Source organism: Phalangium opilio, unplaced genomic scaffold (assembly GCF_054372755.1).
Source record: "Phalangium opilio isolate 3A_F unplaced genomic scaffold, DU_Popi_V2 ptg000369l_1, whole genome shotgun sequence".
Classification (NCBI taxonomy): Eukaryota; Metazoa; Arthropoda; class Arachnida; order Opiliones; family Phalangiidae; genus Phalangium; species Phalangium opilio.
The window spans coordinates 203,391-227,643 of record NW_028324232.1 but is presented as its reverse complement, the minus strand read 5'-3'; the positions used below and the strand labels follow the sequence as shown (position 1 = coordinate 227,643).

Genomic DNA, 24,253 nt, shown 5'->3' with positions numbered 1-24,253 from the left:
CAAGACCCATTCGAGCGATCTCGGTTCTCAGTGACCGGAATAAAAATTTTATCAAAAGAGTATTTGGGCAAAAGATGGATGCTTGACCTTTGGAAAGGTCATTCGAAATGATTCTCTCCTGACAGACAGAAAATAGCTAACTTTCCCTCCCTTTAAAACAGAATTAAAAATGTTCTTCTGTCTACTCTAATACATTCCTATAGTTTTTACCTTAACACCCCCCCGTCCCCCCAACTGATCTTAAAGGGGATTAAAAGGGGCGTGGCCCTTTATTGACACGCCCAGAAAGGTGTTTAGAAGTACGCCCAAATACTTTCGCAATCTTATCAATTTTAGAAAAATTTATTTCCTTTTTCTTTAAGATCTTTTTTTTTTTATTTAACCGACAAATTTTTTTTTTCTTCAAATTTTGCTTATCTTTGACATTAATTAAATGTTAAAATTTTAACACGCGACGACTAATGCTTCGCAACCTTCGAATGGGTCTGGATAGTTTTTATAAGACGTACTGGGAAGCCCACGTTAATTTCCCTTAGACTTTAAAGGGCAATTTTATATCAAGGGATGTATTTGAATTTGGCGGGGGTTTTGAAAATATTTTTCTATAGAACTACTGGCGCCATCTACGTGTCAAAAAGGGTACTAATTTTAGAAAAAATGGCGTATACGTTAATTTCCCGTTCAATTTAGTTAAATTAATAATTAAAAATAATAGTAATCACTTTTAGAAGCTCAGAACTTGATATAGGCCTAATTTTATAAATTAATAAATTAATCCTCAAAATTAATAAATTAATCCTCAAAATTAATAAATTAATCCTCAAAATTAATAAATTAATCCTCAAAATTAATAAATTAATCCTCAAAATTAATAAATTAATCCTCAAAATTAATAAATTAATCCTCAAAATTAATAAATTAATCCTCAAAATTATTAAATTAATCCTCAAAATTAATAAATTAATTTTTAAACCTCAAAATTAATAAATTAATTTTTAAACCTCAAAATTAATAAATTAATTTTCTAATCCTCAGAATTAATAAATTAATTTTTAATCCTCAAAATTAATAAACAAATTAATTAATTAATAAATAATTATTTTAAGACTTACATTTACATTTGGAACAGGAACTCTAGCTGTCACCAAGCCCGATTCTGCCGCCATTATGAGGGGAAATTCGACACGGCTCTCAACCTATTTACGTTTAAAGATAAATGAATTAAATTAATTAGAATATAAGCTCTTTTTTTAATAATTAATTCATTAATTATATATTATAAACAAACAATTATACGAGTCACTTTGTACAATCGCGCCAAAAAGTTAACATTGAAATTCTTAATTGCGTTTAAATATTTAGTTGTTGACTAAATTAAAAATATGGCACTGTAAATAGCTGCGTCCCGAAGTCTTAATTAATTATTTATCATTTAAGTTATTTAATTTAATTTCAATCCCAAAGTTGAGAGTAACTTTTTTTTTCCAATTTGGAATTAAGCGTTAATTCGTTTAATTAACTTTAATTGGTTGGCGTTAGGCTTAGCCGCGTGAATTTTAAAACTCGCATCGCGTTAATTAAATCTATAATTAAAAAATCAACCAACTTTTAGAAAATATTAATTAAAAAAATGCAAAAAAAAAAAAACAATTAACAAAGAAATAAATCACAAAATTATTAAAAATTTATTATTTACACTAATTTATTTATATCGCGATTTAAATGAATGAAAGTTAATTATTCTAATCTAATCTAAAAGTTGGTTTTTATTCGCTAAGCCTTGGTCGAAATATTTTTTAAAGCTATTTTGATATGTTTTTCGCGATATTTAAGGTGATTTAATTAATTACTTAAATGAATTAACCAATTAATTAAATGAATTAACCAATTAATTAAATGAATTAACCAATTAATTAAATGAATTAACCAATTAATTAAATGAATTAACCAATTAATTAATTAATTAATTAAATGAATTAACCAATTAATTAATTAATTAAATGAATTAACCAATTAATTAAATGAATTAACCAATTAATTAAATGAATTAACCAATTAATTAATTAATTGAATTAACCAATTAATTAATTAATTAAATTAACCAATTAATTAATTAATTAAATTAACCAATTAATTAATTAATTAAATTAACCAATTAATTAATTAATTAAATTAACCAATTAATTAATTAATTAAATTAACCAATTAATTAAATGAATTAACCAATTAATTAAATGAATTAACCAATTAATTTAATTAATTAATTAAATGAATTAATTAATTAAGGTTTTAAGTAGAATTAATAAACGGAATGTACTTATTAAAATAGTGAATTGTTCCGTTTTAATTTGAGATCGACGAGTGTCGTTAATATTAATTTAGGCTTAGGTGTGCGCGCTTTAAATTTCCAATTGGTGATTGGTTTCAATATTCAAAGGATCAAAGGTCAATTTTTGATTGGCTATTTAAATCCCCGAGGGGGGGAGCAGCGAGTACCTTGGGGGTCCTCCCGCCGCCGCCGCCTCCTGATTTGGGAGGTTTTAATATATTACCGTTGGTGTTGGTGTTGGTGGGTGGTGAGAGATTGGGGACGTCTTTTAACGCCATCTTGTTTCTGACTAATTCGGCGATGGCCTGTTCCGCGATGGTCCGTTCTTTCTCCTGGTAGCGGGCGTCCAAAGTGTACCACATGGCTAAAGCGCACCGACGACCTTTGACCACCGCTTGAACTCCGTGCAGATTCTCTTTACCAGCTGAGAAACCAACCATTCGACCACAACGCGGTTTTACGCTAGACTAAACCGCGATGAAAGTTAAAAAACACAATTTATTTAAATTAGGCCTAATTTCAGATTAAATCGTTCTATATAAGTAATTAATAGGCGTTTACCTCAACGGCGTCTTTGCTTTTGGCGAAAATGAACTCCCCTCCTTGGAAATCGTCATTGAGATACAAAATGGCGCTGTAATCTCGCCACGTGTAGGCGGGCCTTTGCTTCAAACATTCGCCTTCTTTAGTTAACAAACAATTATCAGCGTGAACCGGATGACTTAGATCGTTCCTGGTACTTTTATCTGATACAACCAAATCATTCATTAATTAATCAAATTAAATATTAATTAATCATCGCAATTAATAATTAATTCTTACCGGATAGGGAAGTCCTACAGACTAGATGCGTGTACGCGAAATACAAGGGTGACGTCAGATTGAAATGAATTTCAATGTATTTCCGCGCCTTTTCACTGGCTTTTAGGAACAACTGAGCCTCTAATGGATCTATTAGGCCTTTATGCGCCAACTGTCAACGCCCCCCAAAACAATTAAAAACGTCATTAAAAATTTATCCCTACAAATGGCGTCAGGGCTCCCACAATTTGAACTATAATACCCGGACTTTCCCCAAATATTTAGTAGACCTACTTGACCTTTCTAGGTTTTCCCTGATCTGTTACAACTAGGGTTGTAAGTCGGAAAATTTTCCGCGGAAAATTTCCCGCTCGGAAAATTTTCCGGAAAATGACCGAGCCATATTTTTCCGGAAAATTTTCCGTATTTTTCCGCTACCGGTTTTTCAATTAAAAAGTTAAAACTTTAAAATTTTTCAATTGCCTTCCTTTTCAAAACATTCATTATTTGGTTTTAGGTGAATTCGGAGGGGTAAAAAAATGTCCACGGGAACAGAGTCTAGTGAGAGTCTATAGGAAAAGCTCACTTATTTGCTATCGCTTGCATTCATAGGGTTACTTTTTGCTCTTATGACGGAATAAGGCGTTGGAGAGTCGAGACCTAACCGTTAAGAGACCCAAGTGAAACTAAAATTATCAGGCATAAAGGATAGTGATCGTCTGCGTCATTGTGAGGGAAACGAGGTGTTATGTTGTTAATGTTATTAAGTTTGTTAACCCTGTTTAAAGTCACAAATTATGGGAAAATCAACCACAAATATTTGGTGGTACTTTAATAAATCTACTAAAGATGGCAAAATAACTGGAGAATGTTTTAAATCTTTAAAAGTTAGATAAATTGACTCAAAGCTCACATAATTGCTAGTTTTATATTTTTCCGATTAGCGGAAAATTTTCCGCGAAGAGGAAAATTTTCCGGAAAAGTTTCCGGAAAATTTTCCGCGTTTTATTTTTCCGGAAAATTTACAACCCTAGTTACAACCCTGATTAACCGGACAAACAAATTGACAACTTACAGTGACCGCGCGTCCGACGGTCAGTCCTTCAAAGGTTTCAAACTCGGTGTGAGGCGACAATTTCCCATTGTATCCATCGCCGTGAGTGGCGCCTTCGCTGGCCAAATGGACCAGTTGCTGGCACTCGGATTGGCTGGCCACGTGGTCAGCCACGAACCTTTTGGTTCCTTTCAACTGGTCAGCGTCCATCGTCACCTTGATACCGCTATTCACCGCCCATTTTTGACCTTCGCTTAAGGGACTAGTTTTAATCGAGTTTTTCGTCGAATTAACCGTACTCTAAAAGTAATTAGTTATCGCTTAATTAATAAACTAATTATAAATCAAGGCCAGAAAGATTCAAAATGGCGGCGGCCTTTACCTACATAATTTGCAGCTTGGCTGAAGTCAAACTCTTTATCAATAAATTTTAGGAAAATTTTCTCTTTGGTGTAACGTTGAACGTAATCAGTTACTTCCTGTAATTAAGTCTACGAGTGTTAATTACTGGTAATTACCCTAAATTAAATTAAATTACTTGTCTAGGCGTGAACCAATCCGGTTTAACTTGGTCTAAAGTCTCGTAAAACCTCTTGTTCTCCAACATGACCGTGTCATTTGGTTTTAGGGCTAAATACGAAGCCACAGCTTCGCACGATTTTTGAATCTGATTCACTGATAAGAAATTAGACATAAGTTTATAAAACATAAGTCTCTATAAGTCTGACGATTAATATTAGTTCAAGAACGACGCCAGCATTGACTACGTCACGCCATTGTTAACTCAGTAACCGCTTGGTGTCATTAGACAAGTATCTACTTACATCTGTAATAGGAGAATTGTAAATAATGAAAGTACGATGGTAACAGGTCTTGTTGGACATCCCCGTGTCCCAAGGACAACTCGTAGGGACATTTGACTTTACAACGTAAAGTGAACGTGTAATGGTCTGTAATGTACGGTCCATTAAAATTTATTTCGAAAACTTTGTCTACAAATGGACCACGAACTTACGGGCAATGGAGACGACGAAAGAGGCCTGGGGCGAAGTGGGCAAATGCCCCTCGCAAAGAGATCTACATTCCTCTTCAGAGACAAAGTATTCCTTCAGAGATTCTTCCATTTTATCCACCACTTGGGCATAATCCTCTTGACCGTACGATTTCGTGGCTTGGAAGAAGAGTCGTTGGTATTCTTTGGCTTCCAAGTACTTGACATCGTTGAAGGACACTTCGGGCAAGTCCAAGTAGTACTTGAGATTATTCTGCATGATGTCATGCTCGGGATTGTGAACCAGGAAAGTGTAAGCGCATGAAGCGGCGTGTTGATGATTACCAAGCTATATGTAATTAAGGAAAAAAATAAATAAACGCAAATTAAATCCAAATTTTCATTAATATGGTAATGACACTTCCCTGCCTTTGGCTACGTTACGCTCTATGAGAAATTAACATGGAGTGCCACTACTCTATATCTGGTTATTTTAAACTAAAACGATTGAAAAATCAAATTTGAAAATAAGTATAAGTATAATTCAAGATTACAACCCACATTTTTCCCCACGTAAAATAAGACATATCCTAGCCATGTCTGCAACGATTTCTAATTGTAAAGTACTTATTTTGACTGGAAACAAAGTTTGTAAGTGGGTTTAAAGTCTCAAAGTATTGGCCTTGAAGCTACTAAAACACCAGAACCGCAAAAAACCCCGACCGTTATTCAAATTAAGCGAATCTAAGTTAAAAAAAAATAAGTAAGTAAATGACATTCATAATTAAACCAACACAGTTTCAAGATTGAAAAAAAAAAAAAAGTTCGGGGTCAAAGACATTTTTAGAGGTTTCTAGACGCTCTTGTGCAATCTTGAAAGGTTAGATTACAATCAATTAAGGTTCGCTAAGCTCATTTTCTAAACTAAACAAAGATTTTGTTTCATAGAGTCAGTCTCTTGGTCCGGAAGTGAAAATACAAGTTCTTGTTGCAACGTTTCTCTTTTGGTAATTTGAAACCCGAACAGTTTCGCTACGTCAAAGAAACATTACACGTTTATTTATTTATAAAGAAACAGAACTCAGAGTTAACTTGACATTGATTGTATTGAACTCGGGCTCCATTGACCAGAGTTTTTAACGCTATTAGGTTAATTTGACGCGAAAAATTTAATCGATAAGTGTTTGGCGATAAATACGTTGTTTACACGATGAAAAGTGGATACCCTGATGCTGATAAGCACTCGGTGTTAGATTGGCGTAGTGTTTAACACTGTCAAAGTCAAGATACTGTCATTAGTCTATTATAAAGGACATCGTTCAATGATACAATGAAGTCCTTAACGATCTTAAAGTGTTAGTGCCACGTTTTTTGAAAAGTGGCTAATTTTCGTTTTAAAACATCAATTGGGTTATAATAACAGTAGATCCAAGGTAAAAAGTCTTATAGAAATTTATTCATTTTGTAGTATGAAAAAGAAAATTGATATTTCACATACCTCATTAAGACGGAATAAATTATGAATACCCCTGGTGACGTCATAAGAGGTTGACCAGCGCGAGACAGATTTCATTACAAAGCTAAGCCTAATTTTTAAACATCGCGCGCGCGTCAAATTCGATCACTTTGAAAGCACCACCTATCAATAAAAAAATAGGACTTGCGGAGTCGCGCGTGCCGCGTGCTCACGCGAGCTCGAATCGTGACGTCACCAGGGGTATATGGAAATTTAACTGTCAAAATTGTTTGAAAAAATTCTGCGAGTTGGTTCCAAAAGCCGGGGTTTTAATAATATTTGAAAAATTATAATGCATTATATAAATAGATATTCTGAATCAGAAAGATTTGATCTTTCTGATGGGAATAAAACCATTTAGTTTTAAAAATAGCGATTTTTGGTGACTCTAACACTTTAAACTATTTAATAATATAATATTTTCTTATAATACTCGTTACAAAATATTAATTTTAATCTTTAAGCTTGGATAAAAATCATTTTTCTTCAGTAAGCGAATTGCCAGATCATTTTAGTAAAATGTCCGAATCAAATCGAGTCTGTCAAAATATATTGACACCATATTTTTGCCATCAACGAACGAAGGGTGACTCAACGCTTTCGAGGTGTTATTTACTTTGCGTGGGCGTTATTCTGCCACTGGCAAATTTCCCATGACATCTGGCGACTGTTAAGTCAAACCACCGCCCAAAAATAAAACCGCAAAAAATAACCTCATTTGACACTTCTATTCTTTTTTGGGAAAAACCCGATTAGACCTCTTTTAATCTTCTCTATAATTAAGAAATTCCGCCGCTTAAATTCCCCCTCCTCCCCAAAGGAACGTATTTATCTACGGGAATTTAGTTGGGTTCCTTCTTTCCAAGCAACTCAAAGACTATAAAATATACACAAAATAATTTTCCAGATGGAAAATCTTTTTAAAAATAAAAACTGTCATCTAAAGTTTTTTGAATTTTTAAAAAAATAAATAAATGTGAAATATGTTTCACACGTGGGTTCACGCGCTAGCCAGAATATTTATCTTTTCTTTGTCGGCGCCTGCTTTTTTAACTTTTTTATTTTAAGGTTTAAACTTAGGTTTGGCGCGACCTATTTAACATAATTTATTATTTTCTTGTTTAAAAGAAATTAAGCATAATGGCAACAGATGTTTTCCTAACGCTGTCAATATTAATTAAAACCCCAAAAAAATTGACACCTACGTCTACTGCGGTGCAACTATGTTCCAATCGAGTGGGTTTGCCATTATCCATACCGGAAAATTGTAACAATTAAGTTTAATTACGTGTATATTTAAATTAATTTATTATCGGGGTAAGGTACTATTCTTCACTCCTTGTAAGGTTGGATAACGTGACGTGGCTCCATAAGTTTATTATAAGTGATATGTTCCATAAGTATGACAATTGCTATACATATGAACTTATGTGATATGTGATGTTAAACGCAATATAGCAAAGAATGTAGCGTTTGACAGCGAATTCGAATCCCGTACATAAACATGTTTACTACACGAATATTTCACGCGTTAACCTTCGATTCAAATGACATCACTTTTTTAAAAATACGAAAAACAACTCATTTGATTAAAAATAAGTTGTTTTTCGCCGAGCTGGTTTCATTGCTTGGAAATATTGCAATATCGTACAACTTCGCAATATGAATTCCGCTACATTTTTGTTCATTTTTCTTTGCTTAACATTTCACGGATTAATATCTTCGCAAAAACCCCCTGACCATAACTATCAGCAGCACCATGTCCACCCTTTAAATGGTAAGTAAGTTCACCCGAGCTATCCTAAATATATTTCGTAATTATAACTTTAATTAATTAATTCATTAATTAAAAACAGGGACACGTTTAAACCACACCCGTAACGAAATTGACTTCGTATCTTTAATTCCAAGTAAATTAAACTCAACTGGCGCTAAAAATAAAACCCTGACCAGTACAAACACGGCGTCGTCGTCTAATTCACGCGCATCCCCTATTTTTCACGCGATAATTGGCGCCTTAATTATCAAATATTTCACGTGCCACGCGCATCCTCTATTTTTCACGCGATAATTGGCGCCTTAATTATAAAATATTTCACGTGCAAAAATATATAACATTAAAAGAAAAAACCAGACCCAGTTTCTTTTAAGTATAATAAATATTATTTTAAACTTTGTACCTGATTAAAATAAAAACTGAATAAATTTAAAAATAAAAAAAAAATAAGATCATTTATTTATTTATTTATTTGTGATAACTCGATTGCGAGAAGGATTTAATTTCTCTCTTTTTCTCTCTCTCGTTTAATTGCTTCCGTTAGCAACAAACTTTGAACCCTTTTAAGGTCTCGCTAATTACTTTCTAACTGTACACGACGACAAAAGTTTCTTTCACTACTCTAACTACATCGCAGCAGCCATTCTCTCTCTCACTGCCAACAAACAAATTCCCGTTTGTTTCAAAGTTATTTCCATTCCCCCCAAACTTTTATCTAATTTGCAAAATCGCATCGAAACGGTTGGTTGTCGGTCGAAACAAACCATTCAACCCTTTGCTGCCAATTTATATGCAAAATAGATCTATACAAAGTATGGGGGGAGGGGAGAGTGACCAGGGGGGACCCAGGCTGGAATGAAATGGGTTTTGATTCTGTTTAGTTTGTTCGGTAAAAGTTTCAAACAAAATTAACAAAATTAAAGTTTTGACAGGAAATTGGTACAGATAAATTGGCCCGCCCTTTTTGGAAGTTCCTATATAGAATTTGGAGAACGTCACTTTTTACCATAACATAGCTAATGATTAATTTGCAATTTAAATACAGTTAGTTCCTTCTACGTATAAATATATATATTTACTGGATGAATTTGACCGTTTTCCTGTTTAAAAATGGGCTGTTTACTGATTTGAATATTTTTAAACTGATGGTTTTGACAGTCGCCCGTTGATTTGTAATTAACGAAAAGCTCAATTAGTGAAGTAGTTAGTTTCCTCGCCTTTCCTTCAAACCACGTGGAAATAAGCGCGTGCATTTCACGCGCCAGAAATGAATTAAAAAAAGGCGGGAAATCTTTTTCCAATAAGCAGTAGAAATCGGCGCGAGATTTTTCCTATCGCACGCGCGTATTTCGGGAACGGGAAAACAACAGCACGTGACGAAAAAAAATAGAAGCGTGGTGGCGGGAAAACTGTTTATAACGGTATCCATGGCAACCACGCACGCGCGTAATTTTAATAATAATAATAAGAAAAGTATTAATAAAAAAGGTAATGAACTTACTTTAAAATAACACAGCTGTAGATAATCATAGGGCACTTTATTAGCGAAATCTTGCTCGATCTCGTGATTTTTGACCTTTCCGGGTGTCCGGTCGTTGTCGAAACGTCCGAAGCGTTCCTTCTCACATTGCATAAGGCACAGCGCGTTCTTAACTATATTCTCGTAAAAAATTGTCCGGCTAACGTCGAAACTCGGGTCCCCATCATGGTCAGAAAGGTCAGACAGGGTCGCGACCCGATGGCGATTTAAAGAAGGCGCGCTATTACACTGGATACGACACTGAGCTTGTCCCTGCCGATACTCGTTGAAGCTAGCAACGGCTTTCTCCAAAAATTCGACGCAAGATTCCCAATCATTATCGAGATAAGATTCGGTTCCGGATTGAAAATAATCTTCGAAGTTTCTTCGTCGTTTCGAATTTCCATCTGCATCTTCTGCGTCCAGAGAAGAGCGTGTAACGCTACTACTACCGAGGATTAGGCCTAACGCTAAGCCTAACCATTTGGCAAACGGATAGTACATGGTCTCGGTGGATCACACACACAAACAGACCGCGCACGGGCGACACCGTTATGTTTTTAGACCATCTTTACTCGACCACGATCCTGATCATGTCGCTAAGCCGGTCGTAATTCGAAACCGAGTCCATTTTGAATTTGAAGCACCGTTACGTTTCTCCGCTTTGCTTTCATTAATTCCTTTTTTACTCTGGTTGTTCTTTTAACTTCTGGAGGGAAGACAGACAGGAGACCGAGTTGTTGATGCTCTTGGCTTGGTTGGCTGCTTGCCTAGCTCGCTACCGTTCTGTTAGGAGGGTTTTAGTTGGCGGACATTAGCCAGGAGGAGGCCAAGGGACTCTCAGTCTCACTCACTCTCTCTTAGCAAAGGCTGTCTGCAGGGAGGCAAGGCAACCAACCCACGGATGGATCGAATTTACCCAAAGAATGACGCCACGGTTGTACTTTAGAACCACCGGGGAACGTTTTGACTGGCTTCTTTAGGACGTTTTTGATACTGTTAATAAAAGTAATTACGGATTTAATTGATTTAATTATTATTATTATATTGGGTTATATTTTAATTTGAAGTAAGTATTGATTTAGCCTGCATAAGTATGGGTTAAAATTGGGGTTTTGGGTTATTGGGAATATGATCTAATATATGGCGCCAAATTCCTCAGTTCAAGTCCCAATTTTTGGCGGTTTTCTGTGTGGACCGTTTGAGTAAAGATAGTGTGGCCTAAACTGGGGCCTATAGAAATTAATTTATGCCGTTTCTTAACTTAAACCGCGCATGCGTTTCAGGGACAGGGTTGCCAGGAATTTGTTATCACTAAGCAAGTATGTCAGGTTTGTAACTGGCCTATTTTTATTAAAATCCCTGAATGACTTTTAAACGTTTTTCCTGACCCATGACAAGCCTATGGTAATGTCCTTTAACCCGAGGAATACCGAGTACTTGCGGATACGTCAATTATACCAGGACAGACTCAAAGTATTGTTTGGACAATAAACGCATTGAAAGACAGAAAGAAAGGACATTTGTAAATATTTCAAAATTTAAAATTGGACTTGTAGAAAACTTTTCTAAATCCTTTGAAAAAAGAAAGTCGGGGGGGGGGGGATTTTCGTGAAGTGGGATTAAGTCTAATAAAGACAAAAGGGTTTTCGGTGGGGGGGGGAGGGGGGACATTTTTCACGTGTCCAATTGTCAAATCCCATTTGGAATTATTACAAATTTTACCTTGTTTCAATTTTAATCCGCACACATTTTGGCGGGAGATTCTGCATGTACACAAAGGCTGGGGCCCTCCTCCCCCCAACTTAAGGGGGGGGGGCATCCTCGTCGACTTTAAGGGATTTGTACGTTTAAAGCTAATCGAAGAATTAGCTCGAAACATTCAAACCCCCTCAACCTACCTACACTAGCTCAAACCCGAACTAGAAGTTCAGAACGTTGAAGTAAATTGTTTTCAAGAACCAAAGATATTTAAACCCATTCCCCCGAATAAATTGAACGCTGATTGGTCTATTTCGAACCCCAATCTATAACAACAGACTAAATAGAGCTTGTACAATTCTGTTCCAAACCTGAATGAATGCGGGAGATGCTCTAATAACAAATTACTGGCAACACTGTCTCTGAAGCGCATGTGCAGTTAAAGTTAAGGAACGCAGGTGGAGGGGGGTTGAATATATTCCCCTAGCCCCACCCCCCTTTAGCGCACGCTACCAGTTTAATTTAAAAATTAATTTTTAAAGTTTAAACTTCGAGAAAGGAGCTTCTCAAATTTCCCCCTTTTGAGAAATTTATTTTAAAAGGCTTAGCGGGGCCAGGCCGGGCCTTGGATCTTATTTCGCCGCGTAGGAGTGTGTCCCTAAGCGTATTAAGTTAAACAAGGGACGTTTAGCTATGCGTTTAGGGACAAGCGAGATTGACTGGAGAAGTCTTTAATCTAGCAGTTATCTTCGCTTGGCCGGCTGCCTCCGAATTTGAGACTCGAGAGAACTTTTAAGCTCGCGCCGAGCCTTTTGTTACGTCATAAAAGTTTGGGGGGCCATAGCCCGTGCGTGGAGTACCCATTCAAAGAGACTTTATATAAGATACAATACACTATATGGTTCGCCGGCCCTTTTCTCGAGCGCTATAATAGGCTTAAAACTTTGGTGGTAGAAAACTCAAATTAGTTTATATTATCAAAGAAAAGCAGCGTTTTTCTTTATAGACAAACTGTATATTTTTTCCAGAGAAAAATTCAAACTTAAGTATTAAAATTTTATTATTTTATCAATAGCAAGTCACGTGTCTGAGCGACACTATAGAGTAACGGCAGCATTCCGCCTTTGACTGTATTAAACTCTCAATAAATAAATAACATGGGCTGCCACTAGTCTATTGATAAATTACTATTCAAAATCTTACAGATGTCCTTTTTGAAGAAGATATTTCATGGACAGTAAAAAAGAAAGGAAGAGAACAGTGCGGCCATTACTTGAAGCGACCCGGGATAGATTTAATTTTAGAAGTAGGAATGGAGAACAGAGTCCCGGACCCCCTTTTAACGGGACGAGGAGGGTATGAAAGAAGAGGCGGGAGGGGGTCATAGCGACAGAGGTACAAAAGGAATTACGTCCCTATTTTTCGCCGTCACAGTCAGCAACGTCATCAAAACGTATAGTAGGGTTTAAGTGAGCAGCCAATAAGATATAATTTAAACTTTTCGTTACATATCGTGTTGGTTGGAGGGAGGGGGCTATGAGTCTGAATAACTGATGTAAATACTAACCCCGTTCTCCATTCCTACTTCTAAAATTAAATCTATCCCTGTTGTCATAAGAGGCCAGTCCGTATCGGAGGAATTAAAGCACCCTCCGCTCTCTGTTCTTGTATCGAAAATTTATCCTTGGGGGCAAAGCGGGGTCAGAATTGCTGCGCCAGGGGTAGATTTTTCTAGCTGGCCGCAGCAGTTTTCAATTGCCGGCGAAAGATTTCTCCGCTAAGTGGTGTTGGCACCTAATGCATTCGACCGCTTAGCGATTCAACGAACGTGCCATTACTCCATCGAGGGGTGGGGGGTATTCTCCCCTCCCCCCACGGTTACTTCGGAATTAAGGTTTGAATGAGAAATTCGATAGAAAAGTATTTTCTCTCTTTTACTCGGAGAGCTTAAGGATAATTAAATCTGTCGACACCTGCAGGCCCAACTTAGGAGGATATAGGACCAACCAGAGGGGGCCACTCCCCCAACCCCGTATACTTGTAACCCCCCATCTCCGCAATAAGGTAGAAGGTAGCGGCGAGTGGTCAGGTACTCAGGTGGGCCAAACGAAAGAGACCCTTCGAATTTCGAGACAGCCAGGGTTCGAATTAAACTATAATTAAATCCCGATAATTAATTTTGTTTCCTTAATTTATACTGCATAAATTAATTAATAAATAAAGTAGTGATTTGATTAAAGTTAACGCGGATGAATACGCGATATTTGAAATGTATTTACACTCTGTAGTCTTTAAGGAGCTTGGTATAGAGATGGTTGAAACAACATTTATACACTGTTATAGCCTTTGAGAATCTCGGACCATATCTCAAAGACGTAATGCAATTTTTCTGCAAGAGCAAAAACATCCCAGAAATAAATTAACATTAAAGCTTAGTTTATCTTTCCTCGAGGATTTGTTTTGCACGGAGATGGGGGGCTCGTAATTTATACGAGCAGACGACAAATTGGGGTGATTACCAGAGAGGAGTTGTCCGTCCTGTCTTTCAAACTTAGTAGAACCGCGGGCCTAACTACGTTTTCTCCGTAGCTTTCCCGTAGCCTACTGCTAAGCCTAAAAGATAAATAAAACGCGAGAAAAATAGGGAAGAGCCTCCAAAATAATCACGTGTCAACCTTCAGGAGAAAAAAAAATAAGTTAGGGAGAAAAAGTGCACGGCAAGGCTTAAAAATAGCGCGCTTTATTTTAAAAGGTATCAACAAATTGTTTTAGTTCTTCATGGAAAGTTTGTATAGACCATTTCATAACTTAAAGAAGAGAAACAAACACCAAAGGGGCTCCATCTGGCGTTGTCTCTTGGCGTCAGGGAAATAACCCAATAGGTCGGCCTGTTTGCAAGTAATTAATGGAAGGATCTATTAGTTAACCTTTGACCATAGCCTTACCGAGTATATTTACTATCAGGGACTGTTTACGTGGTTATTTCCAACGAAAGGAGAGCTCTGTATTAGCTATGGGGAATTTTGGGTATTGGTGGGGGTGGGGTAGGGGCGTACTTTTGGTTGGAAAAATGTATGTTTTGGTGTTGAAAAAGCGTAGTATTTCTACACTGTAGTTTATTTTTAACTTGGCTGGCGGGCTAGCTTCTCGATCAATCAAAATAAGGGTGAACTTTAGGCCTTGGCGGGGCCAGAGAAAAGCAACTGTCAGTAACAGAGAGCGAAACTCGTTTGTCAATCGTTTCAAAGCGTCTTGGATTAAAGGCGAACGGGGCCCCTTCGAGGACCATCCGCGTCATCCCAGTCTGTCGCTCCCCTTACAATCTACTCTCTTAAAGGACCCTCTTACCAACGAGTGGCCCAGGGACCCCCATACACTACTAAACAACTGTCACCTACAGCGGATCTACCACGAAACTAGTAGACCCATTGAAAGTTGTTTTCCAGGCTAGCCGATCAGGAACCTTGCTTATTTTTCATTGTTAAGGGACAGCGTGTTTTCAAGTGACGCCGCCATACTCAATGTTTGTGGGTAAAAATCATGGACATTTAATTCTAAAGAGGACCAGTGCCTCGAGCATACATTATTCTACAAACCCCCCTCCCATCCTTTAGCACGTGCCTAGCTTTAAACAGTGCTAAAATTAAATGACCTTGAGATGATTGCGCGTGAATCTCGTGAAATTTTTTTATATAAAATTGAGAAAATCACGCGCGCTCTCCCCCCCACCCCACCATTTAGCACGTGCCTAGCTTTAAACAGTACTAAAATTAAATGACCTTGAGATGATTGCGCGTGAATCTCGTGAAATGTTTTTTTTTATATAAAATTGAGAAAAGCTCGCGCGCTCTCCCTCCCCCTTTTCCTTTCCCCTTTTAGGGTTTAAGACGCGTTGGACCGGAAGTGAGGGGGTTCAGAGGTTATCTTTCAATAAGATAGTAATAGCTGTCGAACAATATAGCGCGGTGTCTATTTGTAATATTGTCATAGCTTCAGGCTGGACTGCAATGCAACGCGAGGAGCCCTCGTATTGTGGCGTGTTACCACCACCAGACCGAGACCTGTAAACCATGTCAAAGCGAAGGAGGAGGTAGTGCGGGCTAAATAATTAAACTATGTCTATGAGTAGATTTATTCAAAATGATGAGAGAGGAATTCGAGTCGCGGCGGGCTAATACTAGCAGCGCGACAACGCATAAATTAAGCTCTCGTTTCACGCCTAGCCACCCACTCACCATCCCAACTATTATCGATGATGAACAGTTCACGACTAACTTATAATTCCAAGTACATTTATTTATGCTGAGGCTTTAATAATAATGTAGAGGAATTATTAATTTTTTCAATATTTATTTGAAGATATTTCATTAATTTAATTATGATTAAAAAAAGTAATCTCTAATATTACTTCAAATTCTTCACTATGTAAATAATTCAACAGACACGATTTAATTAGAAATATAATTAATTATAATAAAAAAATCAAATATTACTTAAAATTCAAGATTGTGAAATAAAATTTTATAAATTTAACACTAATTTTTACTTATTAATTTCTCAGAAAAAAACCCTGGTAATTTTAACGAACCCTCGCAGTTAGTTAGTAATTGACAGGAGGCAAATGCTGGTTACTGATTAGAAGGAGACCGGGGGAAGGGGGGAGGGAGGGAGAAAAATGAGAATCCTAAAACTTTAGCGACGATCCCTTGCAGGAGTCTTAAAGCGGATGCGATGTAGGGATAAATATGTCACGGGTAACCCCTTAAAGCTGGCGGTGCTCAGAAATCCCGAAAGCTCAGCCTCTTTTACATAAGAGGAGCGGCGCGGCGTAGATGAGCACTGAGCACTCATAGGCCTAGTCTCTTATCCAAAATAGGCTTAAATTTGAATGTTAATACCAAGGGGAAATACCTTAGATTTCATATTTGAATCATCTGGGAACGCTTCAAAGTTACGCCTATACACTCATTGCGGACATTGCTATACGCTAGATGGCGGTGCCATTTATATCAACCCCCCTAACAGTAACACGCACGTGCATCTTATAAACCCTACCGGGAATTTGGAGAACTGACAGAGGGCGCGCGCGCGCCCATTTACAAAAATATATCTCACGAGACGCGCGTGATTTAAAAATAAAAATCATCAATTCAAGGTCATTCTAAATACACTGTTTAAAGCCAGGCACGTGCACCGAGATAGGGGGGGACGACGAAATTAATCCGCATTTCAAGGTCATTCTAAATACACTGTTTAAAGCCAGGCACGTGCACCGAGATATGGGGGGGGGACGACGAAATTAATCCGCATTTCAAGGTCATTCTAAATACACTGTTTAAAGCCAGGCACGTGCACCGAGATATGGGGGGGGGGAGAATTTAATACACATTTCAAGGTCATTATAAATACACTGTTTAAAGCCAGGCACGTGCACCGAGATATGGTTAAAGCAGAGGGGGGGGACGAATTAAAATAATAATTTCAAGGTCATTCCAAATGAATTAATTTCATATTAAGAAATAAATTGTGTTAAAAAGGTAAAAATAGTTTAGAAACAAAGGATAATATGAATAGGATGACGCCACGATGTTTAACTATAGTTGATTATTGAAAATGGGGTGCAAATTAATTAGTTTGTTAAAAATAGCCTGGAGGTTTATTGAGGCGCGCGGATAGAGTTTAGAGAATAATACTGAATCGGAAACGGGAGTCTCGCCTCTCTCTCGCTATTAGGATGTATACACACTATAGCAGCATTAATTAATCCCAGATATTAGCGTAACAGAGAGAGTTCCCCAAAACCCAAACCGCCAAAAACAGATACCAACCGAGGGGGAAAGGGGCTGGATTCGCGATTTCACTTGGCAGCGCTGTTAAAGGTAAGAAAGACCCATTCTAAACCATTGTTAATACAGTAATGTTACGCCGAATGAATTTAACACAGTAATGAACTCAATTTAATTGTAGCGTGAAGGTAATATATTGCAAGTTCGAGTTCAGATGCGAACAGAACCTTTACATTTCAAGCTGCTCAAGGACTACACGAAGATAGTGCTAAACTTACTAAGATGGACGTCACTATTCCGTGAGACTTTTAGGTTGTTTCTAAGCCACTCAAACACTACGGGAAACTAGTACTAAACCATCGACAATTTTCGTGATACTTTCAAGCCGCTCAAAGACTATTATTAAAATAGTTTAGAGTAGTTTTCAGGCATTGATATTACAGGTGGGTAATGCAAATTATCTAAACTGTGTCAGTCATTTCGGAATCAATTTTAATTAACACGGTTAATTTTAAATAATTAATTCTAACGATAAGTTTCAAAGCTGATGTCTAGACAATCTTGAAATGAAAACAAAAACATGATCACGTGATACAAGAGCACTTGACGATATGTAACAAAAACCAGCTGATACTTGGTGTTAATATTAATCTACAATAGGTTAGTAATGTTTAATTTAAATTAAATTAAATTAATCAGGGTAATAACTAAAGCGAGTCCAGCTCGATCCCTATTGGTTAATATTAAAGCCGAGGGGGGAGTGGTGTTACGTTATACGTCACAGAAATCGCAGACGCGTTAAATGCACGAGCGACGGCGCCTCTCCCCGTATTTGCCTCATTAGAACGTCTGCACATATAATTAAAATTATATTAATGAGTTGGCCCTCAACTGTCAAATTTGATGATTCCAAAGGGATAATGTACGTATTGTAAGATTTTAAAGGGATACTACACTGTCCGGATAAAACAACCACGTTTTAAGCGACCCTTTGAAATGAATTCAAAATTTTTAAACCAATTTCAAATAAATAAATAATTTTTTTTAAAAACTTATTCATCACGTGAATTTTCGATATTTATAATTACCGCGATTTAAGTTGTAACGCGTATAATCAGGGGGTAGACGCGTTAGTAAGTGCATGCCCTACAGCCTTTCCTTTATTAATCTAGTCACGGCGAATATCAATGTGATAGATGATATAGCGACGGTTGTCTCGTGCTTTGGCTCACGCGCTTTCATGCCTAGAGTAATGGCAGTTATTAGCTTTGACTGAGTAAAATGATTAGGCGAGATGCCGTTTCTTTTTCCTTGAATTAATCGAAATTGAGTAATGACAGCCAGTAGCCTTAATAGTATTAAATCCAATGAGAAGATGTCATTTCACCATTTTCGTTAGCGAAAAAGTATACCAATTGAGAAACGGCACTTAATAGCCTTGACAATGTTAAGGTTTGGTAGCGGTGCCGTTTCGCTGTAATTTGTTTTTTTTTCTTTTTAGCTTTGAAGGGCTATTTACTATCATCATGGCAGATATTACATCGACCTTACGAACCCTGGTCCTTTTTTTTTTGATACAAAAACATATATTTACGTCAAATACCGACTTTTCTAGGAAAGCAGGAGCGGTTTACTCTTATTGCATCGCGTTGCCAGTGGCTTAATAAGCATTGCAAACTGCGCTTGATGTAGAATTCTATTAAAAGCTATACTGACAAAACAATTTGTCAAATTTTTATTCGGGACCGGACGGACCACACACAGCGACAAAACCAAAGAAATACATTAGATAACCCTTTTATTATTAAACTTGTAATATTAAAAGTTGGTGACATTTTTATGTCCCAATAAAGGGGGGGGGACGTGCCCCACTGGAATTTTGTTAACAAGAAGGCAGGCGCATTCCGTGCAAAATTTCAAAATATCTTTGAAATCTCACACTGATTTGAATTTGAAAATCAATCCTTAGTAATCGATAAAAAAAACAACTGATTTTTCCATTTCACCCTCCCTTTAAATTTTGATATTAGAAATTAACAATTTTTCAAAATAATAAAACAGAACAGTAAATAACGCCTTTCAATGTTATATCTCTCCAAAAATAGAGTGAACCAACAATGTAGCGGCGGCTCGGAAACTTTCGTCTAAATTCTAGCAACTTTTGGGCTATAAAACAATAGCAAAATGATCGTTTTCCATTAAGAGGAGAGCTTGGAAGCTTGCCCCCAGTGGGGGGGGGGCACTCTCCGTTTATTTTCGGAGGCGCGTTCGTTTAGGCCCCATTAATTAAGAGCAGACTGTTTTCCCCGTCTGACAGATTAATCAAAATTAAGAAAAATAAAGACCCGGGCCGGGCCGGGCCTTAGCGAAAGGAAAAGCTTTTAATTTTCACCTATTTGCTCCAAGCTGTTGTTTGCCAGTGTTGAAACACCCCTCCCCCTAAGCCCCCCTCGCCTTCATTCCCGGCGCCTTCACCGTATAAATCACAAAACTAGCCGGTGCCTAAAGAGCTGTAGAATGTTACTAACATTTTTTAACTCTTAAGAGCGTTGATTATTTAAATAATCGCGTGAATATAAAATTACGTTATAATTTAAGATTAATTTCTAAAGGAATCATAAATTTAATATTTAAAATCACGCGCTACCGACTGCCTTCGTAAATCACGTGACCAATCTCTATCATTTTTAAAAGCGCGTGGAATTTGAAAATTAAAGAACAAATGCACGTGGAATTTGAAAATTAAAAAACAAACGCACGTGAAATTTGAAAATTAAAAAACAAACGCACGTGAAATTTGAAAATTAAAAAACAAATGCACGTGGAATTTGAAAATTAAAAAAACAAATGCACGTGCGAATCAATATGAATAAAATCCCAAATTTGAGACCACACTTCTTACAACTTTAAATCAATATTCACAGCTAAATTAAATCGATTCTCTTGAGACATCGAAGGTTTCCTTGACAACCAATAGACGAAAATGCATGGCCCAAACCGATAAATTTATTATTATCCGCCAAATGTTTCGTATACCTTATTGCGTTTCTCTCTCAGCTCCTTGAGGAGAGAGGCCCTTACAAGCCGAGGGACCCAAGGGCCGGGGGCCTAGCCGGCAGTCATTCTTGATACCTTCCAATTTAATAAACCCGCCTTTTCAGATTCTATTTGCGTTAATATCGCTCGCTTTCAACGCTAATCACTCGAAAGATTAAATATTAACTGACCAGTGTCCGAATACGCCAGGACTACGCTTGATTCTGCCTCCCTTTAATAAGCCGGTGATTTAAGTGGAAAGGGTCAAGGGTCATCCTCGAGCAAGATATAAACGGTAGCTTAAAGAAAACATTAATAGTATAGTCAGCTTGACCATCGCTTACTTCTCGGACACTATTTTTGACCGTTCCGTTTCTCTCGTCTCCCCGTTTGACCATACAGGGGGTCCTAGACTTAAATGGCCTTCCCTAATCGAAAGGGCAGTTTTTCCATCGTGTCCGAGAATAGCCACTCGTTTTTCATCCCTTTGTTTGACCATTGGGTTGACACTCCCTTTTTTCTCCAAGGGCTTACAACTTCTCCCAAAGCGAATTCTACCACGTTTTACTTCAAACAAACTGACCAGGGGGGGGGGGTCAAGTTTAGGTGCGTCGACAGATATAATGGATACCTTTAAATCACTGACCTAATAAACGTCCTAGACCAAGGCCCGAATTACGACCCCTGCATGACCCTCGACTGAAAAATACTTCAAGTTGCAATGTCCACAAGGCCCAACCGTTAAAGAGAGTAGTAAGCTCGTACTACTTTCTTCCTACGCTCTTAACTTTACCCTTAGTATTTTAAAATAGGCTAAAAATAGGCCTCGAATATTTTATAGAATATTTTTTTAAGATCTCGCGGTTGGGAAGCCAGGCCTCGTTTATAAATAAATTGTTGCCGGATATTTTTGATGAATTGCCTAATTAAGCGGAAATTAATTAAAGATTAATTACCCGTTTAATTAAGTCATTAAATAATATTTAAGGGGTTCCTGGCACTTAGTGGCCAAGTAATAAAATTACGCCATAAAATTCTCCTCTAATATTACTCTATCGATTTTCTAATAATAATTTTGGCGCTAAAGCTGTAAGGGAACCAACGAAAAAACTATCAACTTTGTTTCTTAATGACACATCTTTATAAAGCGAAACTCTGCCCCCCTCCGTCTTTAAATTTAAAGTGACACTCTGGCCTTATACTTAGTGACACGTGTTAAGGGGAACATGAACTGGTTATCTATGTCACTTTTATTTTTAAAAACATCAAAAATTCGTATTTCATAAAAAAAAATATATATATATTTAGAGATAGGGGTCATCTGACAGGGTCAAAGATCAAATGAAAAGAAAAAATACTTTGAATAAAATTAATACCCGGCCGTTTTCATCCATCCATATACATTTTTCTTGTACGCCGCCCTGGAAAAAACCCTTTTGAACTATGACCTTTTTTTTCAAAAAAAAAAAAAATATTTTGTTGCTATAAAATGTCAAAACTTTTAGTTTGAAATTTTATTTATTTTTTTTTCTTAAGTCTAAGATATAAATACGAGCTTAAAAGCTTAGAAAATTCCGAGGGGTCAGACACTTTCCTATGGGAATTTAACACGGAAATTCCATAGGGCCAAGTTTCTAGAGCACTTAAGAGCGGGCCAGACACGAAATGGGGTCGCGGTAAACAAACACATATAAAGAAAATAAAAACATTTATACATAAACAAAAAAATATCTTTGGACCATTGTAAAAGTTTTGACAAGAAATACCAAAAAAAAAAAAAAAATAAATAAACACCATCCTTACATATCTTACGTCAATTTTTATATAAGAAATATTTCTTATTTCTGGCAGTTAGGCTTAGCAAAGTCTCAATTAATTAAAATGAAACGTAATTGGCTGAGTGCGCGAGTTTAAAACAAGGCTTAGGAAAGATTTTTAAAAGGGGGGTTCAGTAATGGCGCTTCGTGTCACTTCCCCCTAAAGTTTAATATTGCCAAAGGCAGATGTCTGTCATTACTGTATAACACTTTACAATAATAGCTGCGCGGACCTCCTCAGCTGGCTCCCTCGTTAAAATTTGCCCCGAGGGTTTAAAATCATTCACTTATTTATAATAGCGAAAACCACGTAAGTTACAGCGAAATTATAACGTAGTTAAGTCCTTTTTGTATTTAAGTTATTAAACTTTATAAATATATTGTATAAAATATTTTAAATCTTGTCAAGTGTTCTCCAGATATTTTAAAACTGAAGGGCAATTAAAAATTTAATAATTAAATACATTGGCTTCATTTTCAAAGGATATCGGAAGGTTGACATTAAAGGGAGATTGAAATGTCCAAACAATAAATTTTGATAAAATAATACCAAAATATCTTGTTAATTTTTGTAAAAAAAATGAAAAGTTTCAAAAATTAAAAGATTAAAAATTATTATTTTCGACAAACTTAATTCTCCCTTTAATACGAAGCCAACCTAAAAAAACACCTTATTTCTATTATTAACTTTTAAATTAAAAAGCAGACGACAGACAGACAGATTGTCCATAAACGAACGAAATAATTAATTCACTATATCACGTGTATTGTCTTTGTGTAAATTAAAATACTTCCACAAAACTATTTTAATTCCCAAATCATTTAAGAATGTCCAAAATGTCAGAATTTGTTTGTCCCAAAAGAATATGTGAAATTCAATTTTATTTTTATCGCTTGACTAGACACTAACTACTGTTTATAACCCCTTAACCCCTCCGCTCCCCCCTCGCCCCCCAAAAGTGCCCCAAGGGGAAAACAACCAACCACTAGAGCAAGGAATGGCGCGACCCCTAGCGAATTCTTTTTAAATTAAACGCTAGCTTTGACAGAAGGGGGCAGTTTTCTCGGACACTGCTTTACTGCAGAAACTAAATTTGATTTGACCGTCCGAAAACCTCAACCCCTTGGGGGGAAAAGCCCCCAACCAACTTTCTAGATCCGTCGAGTTCAAAGGGAGTATACTCATAGTAGAAAACTACCAATCTTAGTAGTACTGTTTTTCATTAATTTTATATTTTTAGCAGCTAGGCGATTTTTCTACTCCCTTTGAATACCACTTGCCTTTTTAAAAACGGGGGTTGAGCCCCCCGATGGAATTCATTCATTCCGTAATAAATACCGCATTAAGCCTTGGTCCTTTCGAATTTTGTCCCTGCAGTGGTTTATATATGTTCATTAACTCTAGGCGAAGGGACTTTTGGAAAAGGGGGTTTGGGGGTATGAGCCCCTCCCCCCGCTCCTCTTGACACTCCCTTTTAACTTATCCGACAAGCTGTCCACTATTTTGAAACCCGTATGGGTCTTCGGGTGTCACAACAAAATTGAAAAATACGTTTAAAGTGTTAATCAACTAATAATAAATTCGATGTAATCGTTTCTAATTTTTTTTATAAGTGTTTTAAAATTTCATGATTTCCGTGACCAATTTTAACATGTAATATTTCTTTAAAGAGACTACTTTTCCTTTATAAAGGTACAGTACAACAATAAAGCGTTTTATTAGTTCTAAGTTGTTCTAAACCGATTGAGAGAGAGAGAGAGAGAGAGAGAGCATCTGTCTCGAAACCAACGAAAATCCACTTTATTTTTCTTACCCAGGGTTTTGTAGGGGGGAGTGTCTATGATGTCCGAGTAGTCTCAAAGATGAGATAACGAACGTTGACCAGTGGTCGGTCAGCTAGTGGTGGCCAAAGCGGAAAAAAACCC

At 36.8% G+C, this 24,253-nt stretch overlaps 1 protein-coding gene across 2 annotated transcripts in view; it reads right to left on the bottom strand.

Annotated features, from left to right (window-relative positions):
• Positions 1-2,278: 2,278 nt before the first annotated feature.
• The window catches only part of LOC149597167 (prolyl 3-hydroxylase 2-like), a 111,610-nt gene continuing 89,635 nt past the window's right edge, over positions 2,279-24,253 (bottom strand). For both annotated transcript variants that reach the window (XM_089861205.1, XM_089861206.1), the window contains 9 exons: positions 9,970-10,983; positions 5,200-5,524; positions 5,009-5,134; positions 4,723-4,859; positions 4,571-4,663; positions 4,206-4,484; positions 3,152-3,302; positions 2,891-3,075; positions 2,279-2,796 (listed from right to left, as the gene is read on the bottom strand). In XM_089861205.1, the coding sequence (XP_089717331.1) occupies positions 2,440-2,796; positions 2,891-3,075; positions 3,152-3,302; positions 4,206-4,484; positions 4,571-4,663; positions 4,723-4,859; positions 5,009-5,134; positions 5,200-5,524; positions 9,970-10,491 (2,175 nt within the window). In that variant the 5' untranslated portion in view covers positions 10,492-10,983 and the 3' untranslated portion in view covers positions 2,279-2,439. The remainder of the gene's footprint in view (positions 2,797-2,890; positions 3,076-3,151; positions 3,303-4,205; positions 4,485-4,570; positions 4,664-4,722; positions 4,860-5,008; positions 5,135-5,199; positions 5,525-9,969; positions 10,984-24,253) is intronic.